The 18,573-nt window shown below is 37.5% G+C and overlaps 1 protein-coding gene across 2 annotated transcripts; it reads left to right on the forward strand.

Annotated features, from left to right (window-relative positions):
* Nucleotides 1–11,878: 11,878 nt before the first annotated feature.
* On the forward strand, nucleotides 11,879–16,173 carry LOC136824741 (uncharacterized). 2 transcript variants are annotated; one of them, XM_067080712.1, is made up of 2 exons: nucleotides 11,879–13,175; nucleotides 15,924–16,173. In XM_067080712.1, coding segments are annotated over exons 1-2 (1,212 nt in total). In that variant the 5' UTR covers nucleotides 11,879–11,964; the 3' UTR covers nucleotides 15,925–16,173. The 2 variants fall into 2 exon arrangements, with proteins under 2 accessions (XP_066936813.1, XP_066936814.1); XM_067080713.1 differs by lacking the exon at nucleotides 15,924–16,173 and adding an exon at nucleotides 15,313–15,633.
* Nucleotides 16,174–18,573: the final 2,400 nt, after the last annotated feature.

An 18,573-nucleotide genomic window follows, 5' to 3' on the forward strand; every position in this document is an offset into this window, starting at 1 on the left:
TATTGAAACAACTTACTAATCAGTTTTCCTCGATATCCCAACAATTCTAACTTCAGGACGTCTCGATAACGTCCATTAAACATCCCGGTTTGTAATATGAGGAACATTTTAATACAAACTTTTTGATTGTGTAAGACGAGCTTGCAAGTAAATATGAAAAATTTGTTTCAGCAACCTTCTACATTCAATATACATAGAAATCTAATGCAAAGATTATATGCTTTATGAAAAAAGAATCGAGGCAAACAAAATATTGGTTATTATAAGGGGTCTCAAACAAGGAATAAAATAAGACGACAAACTGTTTAAATTTTAAAATCAAATAGTTTTTAGTGCAAAATAATTTTCTATATGCATCGTATCAAATACAGTGACTCTTAAAATTTAAAAATCTTTATTTTGATGCTTATAAAGTTTTATGCAAATTGTTCACAAATTTCTTACGATTTCGTAACCATCAAAAGAATGCTATGTTTGTTTTAACGGTGGGGGTTTTTGTTTTCGTCACATGACTTATCATTTTTATGTACGTAGGAAATACCTTTCGAATTAATTAATAGATTTTCAAAATTTTTGTTATTTTTGTTTGAATCCTCAAGTTGTTCAAACCCCATTCTAACTTCACCGATATTTGGAATCCCAAAATCTAAAAGTTTTTTTTTCGTGAGCGGCGAGGGCTGACGTGGAGGAAGGTGGTTTAGAGTACCTTGTATCTATGGTTTCGGAAATTTCTGTATAAAAATCATCAAAGTCCGGGAGGGGGTGGGCGGATCTAAACGTCGAAATGTCATCGTGGAACATACCCTATATTACTATTACTGTTAGCTAATTTGAGAGCCTATTCTTTCCAGAAGAAATAAGTGCTAGTCGAGACTATGAGACAGGGGTGTGAATCTTTTGTCTTTTGGGATGTGACATTTCCATCGGATGGTTTATGTTGAAACCAAAAACATTTTGTTGAGATTCAGCTGCACTTAATTTTAGCATTTCAAACCCAAAATTGTTGAGATATTTTAGGCTTTATTCTTATTTTAAGTATGCTTATAACTTTTAAATTACATGTCGCAAACCATTTTAAGCTTAGATTGTTTTTTAATTGTTCTTGGTTATAGGGTTTTTTGTATCTTGAATTTTGTTACTTAAATGTAGTTGTTCTAAATAAAGGTTATACGATCAGGGTTCTCACCTTCTTACACCCCCTTCTCACAGACCTACTGAGAACCCTTCTCACTGGAAAACTTGACCAAAATATTGTCACTGGTGGAAAATTATCCTCCAGTTTTTGTCCCCACTGGGTGTCTTCTTCGTGTTTAAGATAAGGCTTTTTGGTTCTTCGACCAATTTGCAATTTGATTATATTTGCTGAAGGACTGCATTGGTGGTGAAATGAAAAAGCCCAAGCCTTAACAGTAGTAAGTCTGACCACTGTAGGGCTCCTCTTTTGAAAGCTATCTACCCGAAGATAGGGAGGGGGCACCACTCTTTCTCCCTGGATTTCTTCACTTACCCTTAATCCTTGTCCCATTTTCTGACCGCTCTCTTATCATTAGAATCTTAGGAAATTTAAAGTTTCTAGTAGTGCGTGTTTTATTCTTATAGAAAAATAGTATTTCACCCAAAGATTTGATGGTCTTATGTAAGAACAAACATGTTTCTACAGAACTGTTTATTCACTGTTTGTTTTAACGTGTTCTTAACGAATTCTCTCGTAACTATGTACTCTCTTTGTCTCTGGTGTTCCAAATATTTCTCATAACACACATTTTTCCCGACTCGATTCGTTGAATATTGTAGACTTTATTAAGATAGTTGTATATGACGGTTTTTAACGCTGCAGTAACGCCAGCCTTACGCTCACGACGTCCTCTTAGCATTTTTATCAGACTAATCTCACAGCTTTTTTCCTAGTATTAATATCAACACCCCCTTCTCACAGACCTGGTAGGACTTATCAGTCAGTGGGGATAAAAATAACATGGGGGTTAATATTCCCATGTTTTCTATGGCTGAGGATTTGAATTTCCATTGTTCTCGAGACACAAAATTCAGTGGGGTAAAAAAATAACACAATATTTTGCAGCGAGGATTAGCTTATCTGATTATTTTCAGTGGGGACAAAAATTAGAGCATCATTTTCCACTGGGGACGATACTTTGGCCAAATTTTCCAGTGGGAAAGGTTCCCAGTTGGTCTGTGAGAAGGAGTGTTTATTAGCCCCGTTTCCACTTATTTCACCCTTATGTACGATGTTAAAAATGAATGCCCTACAGTCTTTAATAATCATATTTATAGCGTAATTTATTTTGTACAGAAATGTTGAAAAATGTTGGAAAGAATTCAAATCATGAGGTTCGGTGTGGCATACTCGTTTATTTCTTAGTTTTGCTATTGAGAGTGAAGAAAAGCCTTTCTTTATAAACATGAGGACCACATATCTAAAGTTTGGTTTAATAGGCAGTATCTTATAGAGATATAGAGGCTTTCGTGAAAATCCAAGCCGAAAACTTAAGGTCCAACCTCTGGGAAAAACATTCTGTTTGGGGACCTCAAAGTCAAATATCCCACGAAAATTGCTCATGATTCCTTAGTACAATTTGGCTTTAAGATTATTTCCTGTTTTCAAATCAACAAACGAGTTAAAATTTACATCAAAGTGGAAAAAGTTGAGATGCATGCCTTTACAGATTATTCAATGCCAACTTTTGAGAATCCAAGATATATCTCATTCTACTGTATTCGCACAAAAATGTCATTTATCAGCACAGAAGGGTATTTTTTTCTTACTTGTTGACATACCTCTTCTAAGGTAACATTTAATGTAAACTTAAACCCCCAAAGCAAACGTTTTTGCACGTTCATGTTTTTATCATGATATGTTGTTGACAGTTCATGCCAGAACTTAAAAACGACTTTTATTTGACTTATTCCTCCTTATCATATGACTTGCTTAGCGAGATTCTCCTTCATGTTTTTTCTTGTTTTCACTCATGTTTAATATATCCTCAATCCAAATTACATTTACTGGTACACGATTGTGAAATTTATACTTGCCTGAAGGCGAGATTTTTCATCGGAAGCCATAAATCAATGTCGCTTTTTAGTTTAGAGGGTCTTCGGGAAGCACTAAGATTTCTAAATTTATAATAATGAAAATATGTCCAAAACTTCATAGCCAGTTTGACTCTACTTTCAAAAATAAGTCGTGTGAGAGTTTGAATAGCCAGCACCTCACTTTTCAGTTCGTTTCTTAATTGCGTAGAAAAACCGCGGGTGACGTCTAGTATAGGCTAGAGTTTGAAAGAAGCAAAAGCGTAAAAAAAGCTTTATCAAATTAGCATTAGACCCGAATTTTATTGCAAGCAAATTAGAGTCTTTTAGGATAAGATGAGATGCAAATTTGCCAAGTTGGGATTTTGTAACATGCTAACTCTAATCCTGCTAAAGAATCTCTTCAATAGGATATTTCTCTATAGACATGCTCCATAAGAGAATTATTCACATTTTTGACAGGTATTTGTCAGTTCAGACCGTTATACTCTTTGTAATGATGGTTTAAAAACAAAATTTGAGCTTTATCTTGTGTTGTATAAAGATCTCTTCCCGTTTTCCTAGGTGTAAAAAGATCCCACGTTGAAGACGTTTTGAAAGATTAATTAAGGTTAATGTTTAATCCCCCCTACATATTGAACCATAACGTAGCCAGAAATTTTCATATTAAAAGAATTTTGGCAAGATGGCGAAATTTTTGACCTCATTGGGGATAAGTTCTTTTTTTGACCTTTTTTTGCCGCTTTTTAATTTTTTATATTTTGCGATTCAAGTAAATGCCTTCTATGTCTCTATCTCGTGTTCTATCTCCATGGTAAAGTGCACTGTTAACTTTTGCACGAAAATACTACACCCCCTTCTCACAGACCCACTGAGGCCCTTTCCTACTGGAAAAATTGTCAAAAATATCGTCCGATTGCGATTTTTGCCCCTACTGAAAATAATCGAACAAACCCATCCTTACTGCAAAATATTATGCTATTTTTTCCATCCCAACTGAATTTTCTGACTTAAAAACAAAAGAATTGAAATCCTCAGCCATGAAAAATATGGGAAAATCAATCCCCATCGAGTTTCAGTTCGTTATTTTTATCCCCACTGACTGGAAATCCTACCGGGTCTGTAAGAAGGGGTTGTAATGGTGATTGATAATGCTTTTATCGAAGAACTGAAGAAAAAGATTAAAGACCTATGAAATTGATAAGAGAGGGCAAAGTCAAATTTGAACAAGAATGTTGAACAGTCTCTTAAAACTCGGTAAATATAGGTTTTAAAAACTAAATTTACTTTTTCAATTTCAAAATATTTTACCTTTCATAAAATTTTTTCTCTCCTTTTTTGATCGTTAATTCTGATCAAAGAATCCTATGATAAAGCTGATAAAACATTTTGTTTAATATTAACCCGTATTATAACCCCTAGTCCAAATCGGCGAAAACTATTTAAACTGGTTTTTGTTATGAGACCGTTCATCCCCGGGGAAACATTCCTGGCACATTTCCGGGATCTTTTCGCTTTTTTTTGTTGGCATATCGGCAAAGAGAATTTTCTACTGCGTAAGAAATGCGTGGACATTACCTTAGACTGAAGCCTAGTAAGTTGAAGATACTTTTTCACCTACCCAGAGTCTTGTTCCGTTTCCGTTGCGAAGTGGCAAGTAAAAGCTTTTTTGGGAAAAAGAAAGTTTAGCCATCTTAACGGTAATATTTTAGTGATACGATCCCGTGTGTTCGCTCAGGCTATATAGCGATTGAACAGTGGTATTTTGAGTAAAAACGCGTATACACTTTCAAGCATTTGTAAAAATTTAGAATGTAGTCGTATTAGTCGTATGTAGTAATATTGGTATTATATGATAGTACGATAGTTCTTATTCATGTAACATAGTAATATTGGAATTATATGATAGAGTAGTAAGGCAGTTCTTACTGAATGATATCAGTTTTTGTGCAAACTAAAATTTTGTCCGATCCATTTTGCTCCGTTTTCTGCTATGTCTGAATTATAGTCTTATTTTGACATGTTAGAGTAGTAACAAATATGCTTATAAATGAAATTATGAGTGTATTGTTGGGTGACCTCAAACGATCAAGTCTTGTCGCTACATGAATTTCCCTTTTATGTGTCGTCAAAGCAAAAATAACATGACAAGACCTCTCTCAGTGTTCTTAGAATTCTCCTTTAGGCCCTTTAGATCATATGTTTTGTCGTGCTTTGCTGCAAGTTTGTCAAGAGCAGCCAACGGCTAGAAATTACAAATTGTCTGTTCTGAATGGTTAATCTTCTATATACTAAAAGTCTAATTCTCTATGAGCCGTGGGGAAGCCATTATGGATTTTTGAGATGGGGGTTCGAGAGTTACGTGACCGACTTTTTGGTTGGATGGTTGGGTGGGTGGTCGAAAACGAAAGCGAAAGTGGTCAGGGGAAGAGTGTGAAAATTAGCGTTTTTGCGAAGAAGTCGTTGCAGTGCAATTCTTTCGCAAATTTAAAAAACCACTTTCCCGTGGAAATAATTGACGTTTTTTGGTTTTTTGGGACCCTTGGGGCATAAGCTACCCGTTCGCCGCGAAAATTCCGAAATTCGCGAATTGACCGTTGACAACATTAGGGGTAAAGGGACCCAATGACGTCACAGATTTGGGAAAAACTTCAAAATGCGATATCTCGAGTTTGAAAAGGAGTTGGGAGGTCGGTGACCCCTCATTGGATCGAGAATTTTATGGAGAATAAGATGGAAGAGTTCATATGGCTTGAGTCTGACTTTAAAATTTGGCTGAATTTTTAGGCGTTTTCAGTTGATGACGTCATCAAAACAGGAAAAATGCGATATCTCGAGATTGGAAAGGGGTTGGGAGGTCGTTGACCCCTCATTGGATCGGGAATTTAATGGAGAATAAGTTGGGAGTGGTAAAAGTGGGTATATAGAAACTTTCAAAAATAAATATATTCAAATTGAGGCTTTTTCGGTCCCATGACGTCATCAAAACCTTAAAAATACAATATCTCGAGTTTGATAAGGGTTTAAGCAATGGTCGACCCCTCATTGGATCGGAAATCATCAAGAGAATCTTTTCAGTCAATAAAGAAATACTTTCAGAGGAGTGAAAAGTTCATTACCCTTTCGATGACGTCACTTAGGTCCGAAATGACGTCACCAAACATAAAATATGCGATTTTTTAACCTTCAATCATTGATAAGTGGTAATATTTCGTTTTTTGGGCTTACAATATACAAATCAGATCTTTTTACCCTCCCCCACCATCCAAAGGGCTTTTGATGTGTTCAACAACACTCTACTCGGCGGGTGCGACGCCGGGTGACGGCTAGTCTATATACTAAAAGTCTAATTTTCTATGAGCCGTGGGGAAGCCATTATGGATTTTTTTCCAAGTCTCTTTTTAGATCGAGCTCCGAGCGGGAAAACAGTACAGTGTTCTTTTTTCGAGGCGGAGTACGTTTCTTTTGAGACACGTCACCGGAAAACATGCCTACGGCTCCTTGCCGATCGGGAAACGTCGCCCGGTTCCGAAGCGTATCTTCGTTTTCGAAATTCTACTTTACTGGTAATTTTCGTAAAAGTAAATAGAAAAGCAAGAAGCCCTTTGGTTTTTTAATATTGATTGATCTGGTCTTTCTGCTCTGGTCACTGGTGCCATCGTTTGTACATGGATAGGGAATGGTTTAATGGACATGGTATCCTGTTTCTTAAATAGAGAACATTTTGTTATGGATTTGTACAGTTGTTCTTCAGAAATTATTATGGGGCTTATCGCAACCAACCATCTTGACAAAATAAACAAAGACAAAAAGACCGACCAATGGAAACATTTACTTTAGCCCTCTTGAAAATTGAGAGTGGCATATTTTTGTAATACATCCAAGTAATTTGGTAGTCTTTGTAGGCGGCAATCACAAATATGTCCGACCGACTGACTGACCGACCGACCGACCGACTCACTTTTTAGATCGACCGACCGCCTCACTTTGTAGACCGACCGACCGCCTCACTTTATAGACCGACCGACCGCCTCACTTTGTAGACCGACCGTCCGCCTCACTTTGTAGACCGACCGACCGCCTCACTTTGTAGGCCGACCGACGCGACCGCCTTGCTTTGATTTGTAGACCAACCGACCGCCTCACTTTTTAGACCGACCGACTCACTTTTTAGACCGACCGATTCACTTTTTAGACCGACCGATTCATTTTTTAGACCGACCGATTCAATTTTTAGACCGATCGACCGACTCACTTTTTAGACCGATCGACCGACTCACTTTTTAGACCGACCGACCGACTCACTTTTTAGACCAACCGACACCAACTCAATTTTTAGACCGACTGACCGACTCACTTTTTAGACCAACCGACCAACTCAATTTTTAGACCGACCGACCGACCGACTCACGTTTTAGACCGACAAACCGACTCACTTTTTTAGACCAACCCACCGACTCACGTTTTAGACCGACCAACCGACTCACGTTTTAGACCGACCGACTCACGTTTTAGACCGACCGACCGACTCACTTTTTAGACCAACCGACCGACTCACTTTTTAGACCAACCGACCGACTCACTTTTTAGACCGACCGAATCTTTACTTTATAAGAACACTTTATTTTCCATAATTTTTATTATGTTGTAAATAGGAAAAGGTTATAGTTTATTGACACCATCATATATGATAAAATGAATCATTCTAATTTCATTCAGATTTATATACATTAAATTTATCACTAGCACCTCTTCAATTAACACTAAACCTCATTATAAAAATATTGATATTATCCTATCTTCCATTTCTTTGCGTTCCTTTAATATTGTGAGCGGCTGATATTTTCATTTTATACTGTACAAGTTTTTTGTCCTCGCTAGATTCATATTTTCTGTCTAAATGATTTTTGCCTTCGAGATTAGCTTCTTGCTTTTATTAAAGTATTCAGTTATTAATCATTATATGTCTTTATAAAAAGTAAAATGGTTAACCGGGAGGGAAAAATTGGAAAAGTAGACACATTTTTGTTCCTTGTGTTTTGTTTACATCGGGAATCCGCCATTTTTCTTTAAATCCGTCGACATAGCAACGTGATAGACCGTATATTTTATAGTCCGGGCTTTTACGGAAGATAGCTTAGAAACTCAACAAGGCGATATCTCGAGATTGGAAAGGCGTTAAGAGATGGTTGACCCCTCATTGGATCGGGAATTTAATAGAGAATAAGTTGGGAAAGGTAAGAGTGGGTATAAAGAGACTTTCGAAAATAAATATATCCGGGCATCTTTGGCGCGATGACGTCATCAGAACCAAAAAATAGAATATCTAAAGTTTGAGAAGGATTTAAGCAATGGTTGACCCCTCATATTGTATCGAAAATCATCGAGAGAATCTTTTCGGTAAATGACAAATTGATTTCAGTCAAGCAAAACATTTATTACCCTTTCAATGACGTCATTTAGGACCCAAATGACGTCACAAAACATTAAATTTGCAATATTTTTAGTTTTCAAGTTCATCCATTTAGAGTGGTAATTTTTCGTTGTTTGGGCTTACAAATCAGATCTTTTTACCCTCCCCACCATCCAAAGGGCTTATGATGCGTTCAGCTTATCTACTCCTCGGCGGGTGCGACGCCGGGTGACGGCTAGTCTATATACTAAAAGTCTAATTTTCTATGAGCCGTGGGGAAGCCATTATGGATTTTTGAGATGGGGGTTCGAGAGTTACGTGACCGATTTTGGTTGGATGGATGGGTGGTTGAAAACGAAAGCGAAAGTGGTCAGGGGAAGAGTGTGAAAATTAGCGTTTTTGTGAAGAAGTCGTTGCAGTGCAAATCTTTCGCAAATTTAAAAACCCACTTTCCCGTGGAAATAATTGACGTTTTTGGGTTTTTTGGGACCCTTGGGGCATAAGCTACCCGTTGACCGCAAAAATTTCAAAATTCGCGAATCGACCGTTGATAACATTAGGGGTAAAGAGACCCAATGACGTCACAGATTTGGGAAAAACTTCAAAATGCGATATCACGAGTTTGAAAAGGAGTTGGGAGGTCGTTGACCCCTCATTGGATCGAGAATTCTATGGAGAATAAGATGGGAGGGGTTATGAGGCTTGAGTGTGACATTTAAATTTGGCTGAATTTTTAGGCGTTTTCAGTTGATGACGTCATCGAAACAGGAAAAATGCTATATCTCGAGATTGGATAGGAGCTTGGAAGTCGTTGACCTCTCATTGGATCGGAAATTTAATGGAGAATAAGTTGGGATGGGTAAGAGTGGGTATATAGAAACTTTTGAAAATAAAAATATTCAAATTGAGGCATTTTGGGTCCGATGACGTCATCAAAACCTTAAAAATGCAATATCTAGAGTTTGACAAGGATTTATGCAATAATTGACCCTTAATTGGATCGGAAATCATCTAGAGAATCGTTTGGGTGAATGAAGAAATAGTTTCAGTCAAGTGAAAAGTTTATTACACTTTCGATGATGTCATTTAGGGGCCAAATGACGTCACAAAACATTAAATTAGCGATTTCTCGAGTTTTGATCGGTCTCAAGTGGCAATTTTTCGTTCTTAAATCTTAGGTATTAATTCAGTCTATAGTTTCTTCTTTACTATCTAAAGGGCTTAGGATGCGTTCAGCTTATCTAATCCTCGGCGGGTGCGACGCCGGGTGACGGCTAGTCTATATACTAAAAGTCTAATTCTCTATGAGCCGTGGGGGAGCCATTATGGATTTTTTTCCAACTTTCTTTTTAAATCGAGCTCCGAGCGGGAAAACAGTACAGTGTTCTTTTTTCGCGGCGGAGTACGTTTCTTTTGAGACACGGCACCGGAAAACATGACTACGGCTCCTTGCCGATCGGGAAACGTCGTTTTTGATCGGACCATACTGCTTTCTAACAGTCAAAATAAAGATGGCGGCAAAAAACAACTGGTTGCTACTGCTCTTTTGCTATTTTTCTTTGGGTTTTATGCTTTAATGAGTTGAATTGGATCATGATTTTTGTGTGATTGTTACAAGAAATGGTTGATGATGAAAGTTTATTATTAGTCTTTCCTGGATTTGATGCTTCGTTTGGTTTGGCATGAGAGATGCAATCTCTTCTCTTCTATTCTTGAAAAACAGGACATTTTATCAACTTTGATCATGCTAGGTATATTTCAAAAATTAAACTGCCTCACTTTGTAGACCGATCGACCGCCTCACTTTGTAGAACGACCGACCGGCTCACTCTGTAGACCGACCGACTCACTTTATAGACCGACCGACTCACTTTTTAGACCGACCGACTCACTTTTTAGACCGACCGACTCACTTATTAGACCGGCCGACTCACTTATTAGACCGACCGACTCACTTTTTAAACTGACCGACTCACTTTTTAAACCGAGCGACTCACTTTTTTAACCGACCGACTCACTTTTTAAACCGACCGACTCACTTTTTAGAACGACCGACTCACTTTTTAGAACGACCGACCGACTCACTTTTTAGACCGATCGACTCACTTTTTAAACCGACCGACTCACTTTTTAAACCGACCGACTCACTTTTTAAACCGACCGACTCACTTTATAGACCGACCGACTCACTTTTTAGAACGACCGACCGACTCACTTTTTAGAATCTAAACGTCCAAATTCACAACCAAAAGGTTTTTCACGTTTAAAATGCACGTTTGTTTAGATTTAATATTCAAAGATAATCGACCGACATGATACAATATATCATTATCGGTCGACATTTTCTTCCCCATGCGTTTAAAACGTGGAAAACTTTCGGCTGTGATTTTGGACATTTTCTTCCCCCTGTGCGTGTAAAATAAGGAAAACTTTCACTTTTTTCGGTCATAAACTTGACATTTTCTTTCACGTGCGTTTAAAACGTGGAAAACTTTTGGTTGTGAATTTGGACGTTTTCTTCCCTGTGCGTTTAAAATGTGGAAAACTTTCAATTTTGTCGTAAACTTGACATTTTCTTCCACGTGCGTTTAAAACATGGAAATTTTTGCTGTGAATTGATGTGTTCAACAACACTCTACTCGGCGGGTGCGACGCCGGGTGACGGCTAGTACTATACTAAATGAGTTTATGAAAAATGTCTGTAACGCTAGCCCAGTAACATATGTTAAGGTTTCTAAAATTTGAACGCCGCGGCTGGAAAACCTATCCACCTTCGATACAAAAAGTCTCTCGCTAAGTTTGACAAGCGTAGAAAACTCGAATTAGAGAAGACTCTACACTGCTATTTGTAAACGAAAAAAGTTCTGACGTCAATTTCATGAAAAAGTACTGCGACGTCACAAAGTTTCAAATAAAAAGGTGTGGCATTTTTGTTGCACGATTTCGAATTATTTTATATCAACACTCGCAACAAAATCCAACATTGTTGTTTGATGATTTAACTTCGTCTAACATTATTTAAAAAGGTTTCAATGTTGGTTGCATTGCATATGCGCCGGTCTTAAGCTGTCCGCATGTGAAGCCAACAAACGGGAAAACCTTCAGTGCTCAATCGCAAAGCGCGAGCCTCTCCTTCACAACTAAGGCTTTTTCTTTCCTAGAAGCAACCCTCTCACCACCTCAGACACCTTTGGGCTTCTGCAACGACGGGTACCCTCGATAATTTTAACAGGGTCACTATGGCATTTCATTGAACACAAACTTCCGTTATCTTAAAAAGACATATCATCGAGGCTTACAGACACAAAATTTTGACTAATGTAGAAAGTTTAGAAGTATAATTTTTATTATTGTATTCGGCATTTTAAGCTCAAACGATGTCAGGCATTAACCCACATTATAGTATTTTAAGTGAATTTATTTACGGTTCCGTAAGTATATGTCGTGTTTTTGAGCGTTCGGTAAATTATTAACTGAGACAAGAGGGTCGCGTGCTACTAAAAATGGTAGACTTGTTTTTCTCAATCACACGTCTTTCAAACTCTTGTCTAGGTGGGAAGGACATGGATTCATTATCCAGTTATTTCTTTGGAGAAAAATCAAAATCTTCAAACTATTTTAATACGAATTCATCTATGAGCAAGACGAAGTTAACACAAACAAGTACATCAACCAGGAGGAAGAAAAATACTATAGCAACTGAACCAACTTCCACTGCTGCAACAACTCTGTCTACTACCACCCCAAGGTTGAGGCCAAGAAAAACACAGCCTTCGCAAGAATTTGTTTTATCCCAGACACAACAACAGTATCAAGGTGAGGATGATATCCCTTTAATTACAATCGCCAGACCCTCCCAGGTTGATAAAAATCAAGACTCTCAAATGTTTGTGAGGCAGGCCATTCAAGAGGCCAATGTACAACACGGGGAAAATCCGGCAGAGGAGGGTATCCCTTTGGCTCAACCTGGTCCCCAAATGGAGACAAATAGAATGCTGATCAATATCCAACAACAGTTACTTTTAATGGAGGCTAAGAGGGTAGAGGATAAGAAGGAATGGCAGAAGAAATTAAACAGCTCAAACAAGCCAAAGAAAGAAACTAAAAGTTCTTATGTTTTTAAGTATAAATCGAACAAATTACAAGACGATCTTCTGGTCAATCTTCATGACCTAAGCCAGGAGGCTAAGGATCTAGTCGAAGCTGGGTCTCGAAAACGTTTGGCGGATGCTTTGGATGAGATTAGCGATACCATAAGGAAGAGGAGAAAGGTCTTGAAGTTAGCTGATCGATCTCCAGCAGGTTGGGACACCGTCCAGGAGTATCTCACCGACGATTTAGCTTCAGACTCCGATGATGGCAAGAAAATGCGTCAGGCAGAGAATCGTGCTATATCCAAAAAAGCAAAGGATGCCAAGAAATCATCTTCTTTCTCACCGGCAATCAAGTTTTCCAACAATCGTTTTCCTGCTCCTGCAATGCCGCTCGCTTCACAACATCTTGGCTACCAGGGAATCTCCTTCCAACAACCAAGGCTTCAACATGCTCAGGTATTTCAGCAAGTGCCAAGGGTTATTCCAGCTGCAAATGTTCGGATGATTAATCCAGTGCCAAACATCCAAGGTGCAATGTCGATTCGACCTCGTCAGCCAGGCTGTTTCATCTGTGGTGCCCTTGATCACTGGAAGCACAGCTGCCCTTCTAGAACAAATTGGTATGAAAAATTAAAATTAAAATTTTCTGCAAAGAACCGGTTTCATCCTTATGAAAAGGTCGAAGAAAGGGGGGGTCAAAAACCAATTCGAATTAAAGGGAGTCTCAGAAGGCATGCTGAATTTTGGGAGATCGATTTAAAGGCAAATGACTTCATTCTGAATACAATTAAGTCGGGTTATAGGATACCTCTGAGATACATACCACCCACCACAGAATTTAAGAACAACATTTCGGCTCATAGGGAGAAGGAATTTGTAGAAGAATCCATTGCAGAGCTACTTGCTCAGGGCTTTGTTTCACAAGTTGATTCCCCACCTTATATGACAAGCCCCCTCTCTGTCGCAAAAAGTTCTGCTGGTAAAAGGCGACTCGTTTTAGACCTAAGTTTTCTTAATAAATTTGTTTGGAAGGAAAAGATAAAATTTGACGATTGGAAGGCTTTTGAACAATTTTTGGAGAGTGATGACAGGGCATACTTTTTTAAATTCGACTTCAAGAGTAGCTATTATCATATCGAAATCCACAAAGATTTTCAAAAGTATTTGGGGTTTGCCTGGACTTTCAGCGGAACCTCCAAAAAATATTTCGTCTTCAAAGTTTTACCACTGGGATTGAGGTCGGCCCTTCATATATTTACAAAAATTGTCAGGGTTCTGATAAAATTTTGGAGAGCTAATGCTTTAAAAATTGCATGTTTTATTGACGATGGTCTTTCTGTTGAGTACAACCTTGATCAAGCTCGTAAAAACTCCATATTTGTAAAGAATACCCTGTCCCTATCAGGTTTCATTTGTAATGAAGGGAAATCAAAATGGGACCCCGAAAGTGCAATTGAGTGGCTAGGGATTTGTATAGACACTGATAACAAAAATTTTAAAATTTCCTCACCAAGAATTGTGTCGATTATTGAATGCGCAAAATCTATTCTTTCTGCTCGCCATACCACAGCTCGGAATCTCGCTCGTCTTGTTGGCAAAATCATGTCAACAAAATTTGTGCTAGGAAATATAGTTCGTTTCAAAACACGTCGTTTATATCAACTGATCGAATCCAGAGTCTCCTGGGATTTCTACTTCGATTTAAAACCTTTTGTTGAGGCTAGGGGAGAAGTTCTGTTTTGGGAAAAGAATATTGAGAAATTAAATTTCAGAGACATTTTCGTCAATGAGATTCCTTTTATGAAAGTTTTTTCAGATGCAAGTAACAAGGGAATTGGGGCAATCTCAGGCTCAGATATCAGCTTTAGAAATTTATGGCCTCATGAGCAGAGTGAAAGTTCAACTTACAGAGAACTACTAGCAATTGCTTTCACGTTGAGTGCTTTTGATAGAAAGCTCCAAGGGAATAATGTTCTTTGGCATACAGACAACATGGCAGCAGCTAGGATCGTTAAGGTAGGAAGCAACAAGGAGTTACTTCAATACTTGGCCAATGCTATTTATGATATTTGCAAGGAAAAGGGAATTTTTTTGAAAATAACCTGGATCGCCAGAGAATTAAACAAGACGGCTGACGTAGTAAGCAAATCTGTAGATTATGATGACTGGGGCATTACAATTCAATTTTTCTCTCTTTTACAGACTCGTTGGGGCCTCTTTTCCATTGACCTTTTTGCAGATAACTCAAATGCCAAATGTACTCGTTTCTGTTCGAAATATTTTTGTCCTTTTGCTCATAAAATCGATGCATTCAGTTTTGACTGGTCAGGAGAAGAATGCCTAATGGTTCCCCCGATCTATTTGATTGCGAAGTGCATAAAGCATTTTTTAGCTTCAAAGTACCTCGGGGGTTTTGATTGTACCTTTCTGGCCCTCAGCAATTTTTTGGACGCTTTTAGTTGAAGCTTTTAACACGTTTAAGCCTTTTGTCAAAGAATTTCTCTACTTTGAAGATTCCTCGGGTCTGATTCAAAAAGGAAAATTCGAAGGATCCTTAATGGGAAATGAGGAATTGAAAATCCCAATACTCGCTTTGCGATTGGTAAAGTAAAAAAAAAAAAAAAAAAAAATGTATTTTCAAAAAATTTTACGTTTCAGCAATATTCAGGAAATCAATCTAGAAAATTATTTTGATGTCCAAGACCCGACATTGAGAAGCCTCACTGATCAATTACCAGGAATGCTTTTGTATTCTAGATGTGAAAACACAGTGGTGAAGTATCGGTTTTATTTTCAAAAATGGTCAGAATGGTGCCAAGGCTTTCAAGAAGTCAACGCATTACCCACTCAGGACCAATATCTGATTCTCTTTATTCTACATCAATTTCAATTGGGAAAGTCTTATCCAGTTATAGAGGCCTATTATTTCGCAATAAAACATTTTCATTCACTATCAGGTTACTCTATTGGGAATTCATCAATTCTAAAGCACTTATTGGAAGCTATAAAGCGTCTCTTGTCTTATGTGCCTAAAAAGAAGAAAAACTTAAAAGTCGAAGATCTTAAGAGAATAGTCAAAAGCTGGATGAATCATCAAGTCTGAAAGACCTTAGAACAAAGACAATTTGTTTACTTTCTTTTGCTGCATTTTTGCGTTTCAGTGAATGTCAGAACCTCAAAAGACCAGATTTAATGTTTTTTAAAGACCATGCTGCGATTTTTATAGAAAGTAGTAAAACTGACGTTTATAGAGAAGGCCATTGGGTTTTTGTCGCAAGACTAAATTCAGACCTCTGTCCTATTTCCAATTTGGAAAGGTACTTAAGAATTGCAGGAATAGAAAATAATTCTGATAAATTTATTTTCAGAGCCGTATCCAAAGGACGTCGTTGTGTTGAAATGTTGAGAAAGATGGACAGCCCAATTTCCTACACTTCGGTGAGAGAGGACATTAAAAAGGTCTTGAAACGTATTGGCTTGAACGAGAAAGAGTACGGTGTTCACAGCCTCAGATCAGGCGGTGCCTCTGCGGCAGCCAACCTAGGCGTGCCAGACAGGCTTATCATGAAACACGGAAGGTGGAAGTCTATCGGAGTGAAAAATAGATATATTTCGGAAGACCTTAAAAATTTATTATTCATTTCTAGAAATTTAGGGCTCTAAAATCTTCAAGATCCTCTTATCTCATGCTTTTAGTCTACAGCCTTGAAACGGTTCATTACTGTCCTAAATAAACGAGTGAAAAGTCTGTCTCAAAATCAATTTGTGTTCTTTAATTTGCCCTAATGCGGCCTTGTATTCCTGTTTTTTCTTTCTTAAGGTCATTAGCCTGAGAATCTTTTGATTTCTACACTGAAGGAATAGTAAATAAATAAGGTTATTTTCGGTTCAACGATTAGAAAATAAGTGAATTTATTTACGGTTCCGTAAGTATATGTCGTGTTTTTGAGCGTTCGGTAAATTATTAACTGAGACAAGAGGGTCGCGTGCTACTAAAAATGGTAGACTTGTTTTTCTCAATCACACGTCTTTCAAACTCTTGTCTAGTATATTACCATTAATGTAAGTAAAGATTATATAAAACTTTATAAATCCGTATATCGAGAAATCGAAGTATAAAAAATTGATTTCGTCCGTAAGTAAAGGGTCGAGGAAAAGATTTAAGGATGTGGGGGAGCATCCAAGGAAAGTGAATTTGAATAATTTTATTCTAATTGTAAAGGTTTGCTGGTAGAGTAGTTTTGTAACAAATCTTCTCGAAACCTCATCTTCGTTAAACAATCAAAGTATTTCAAAAAAAAAAAAAAAAAATCTTTCAGATTATTATCTACATCAAGTGAAGTTTTGGCCAAAAAAAAAAAAAAAAAAACAACAGTAGAATTGCCCGTTAGTTTGGGCGAAGACTTCCTTACGGTTTCCTCACAGACAGCTCAGAAAAAATTCAGAGACAGCCTGGGCACCCAATTTTGACCACCGGGGTCTGGAGGTTTTTGCCCGGGGGATAATGGTTTTCTCCCAAACTATTCGGCTTCAAGATGAAGGTGCTAGGGCTAAGAAGTATTTTATATATCTGAGATAATAAAAGGATAGATTTGTAATCTGAGAAAGATGTTTTTTATCGCGTAGCAGTAGGGAAGCTTGTAATCAGAATATGTAATGAAAGAAAGTGTATCGGGAAAAAGAGAGTTGTAATTATATATTTTGATTGTCAGTAGGGTTGTTTTTTAAATATTTCCTTTCCAGAAGGAAATATTTGTTAAAACGGTAATTTTTCTTCTCCTTCTTCTTCTTCTTCTTCTCCTCCAAGTCTAACGCTCGGTTTTGGTCAATTTCGTGAGTTTGTACATGAGTCTCTTTTTAAATCAAGCTCCGGCGGTAAAAACAGTAGGATGTTCTTTTTTCGAGGCGGAAGACGTCATTTTTCCAAGACACGTCGTAGGAAATATGCGTACGGTGGTCTATTCTCCTTGCCGATCGGAAAACGTCGCCCGGTCCAAAAGCGTATTGTTGATCGGATCATACTGCTTTTTAACAGTCATAACAAAGATGGAGGCAAAAAAGAGACAACAAATGTTGCTCTTTCGCTATTTTTCTTTGGTTTTTATGCTTTCATGAGTTGAATGGGATCATGTTTTTTGTACGATTGTCTGGATTTGATGTTTCGTTTACATACTATTGGTGTGAGAGATACAATCTCTTATCTTGATGGTCTTGGAAAAACAGGACATTTTGTCAACTTTCACAACAAGCTAACTTCAAATTTTGCCTGTATATTTACCTCCTAAAGTGATTGTGGATAAATCTGACCATGTTATACCTGGAAAAAAAGTTTGAACTCACTTTTATGGTATGCACCACCCAATGCGCAATGGTCAGATGGCGATGGTTGGTGATGAACTATGATTTAGCTACTGTAGCTTTGAGCTAAAAATTTAAACATGGAGCAAAATTGACTGGTTAATGATTGAATTTCCCTTGGTGTTTTTATCTAAAACAATGAATTAACTGGTTAGTGACAGTTAGTGAAAACTCTCTTAGTGGGGAAAATTCTGTTGCGGTTCACAGAACTGTAATTTCAAACTTTTTAAGCTGATATATATAACCGGAACACCTTGGTCAATATGAAGAATGTTAACTCTTAAAATTTTGATTGTATTGAATATGGAATTAAACAATTGGAATCATTGTCTTGAACTTGGTACTTGGAGATTTTCTTCCCCATGCATTTATAATGTGGAAAACTTTGGTCGTGGAGATTTTTTTCCATGTGCGTTTTAAACGTGGAAACTTTTGTTGTGAATTTGGAGATTTTCTCCCCCGTGCATTTAAAACGTGGAAAACTTTGGTTGTGAATTTGTAGATTGTTTTCCACATGCGTTTAAAGGCAAAAGGTTGAAACTTTTGTTATAAATTTGGAGATTTCTTACATGTGCAATTAAACGATGGAAAACTTTTGTTATGAATTTATTTTCTTCAATGCGCGTTGAAAACGTGGAAAACTTTATAAATTTGGAGATT

The sequence above is a fragment of the Clytia hemisphaerica genome, unplaced genomic scaffold, assembly GCF_902728285.1.
Source record: "Clytia hemisphaerica strain Z4C2 unplaced genomic scaffold, Clytia hemisphaerica genome assembly, whole genome shotgun sequence".
NCBI classification, from domain to species: domain Eukaryota; kingdom Metazoa; phylum Cnidaria; class Hydrozoa; order Leptothecata; family Clytiidae; genus Clytia; species Clytia hemisphaerica.

Coding starts and splice junctions, on each gene's coding strand:
- LOC136824741 (XM_067080712.1), top strand. CDS start 11,965: ATGGTAGACTTGTTTTTCTCAATCACACGTCTTTCAAACTCTTGTCTA.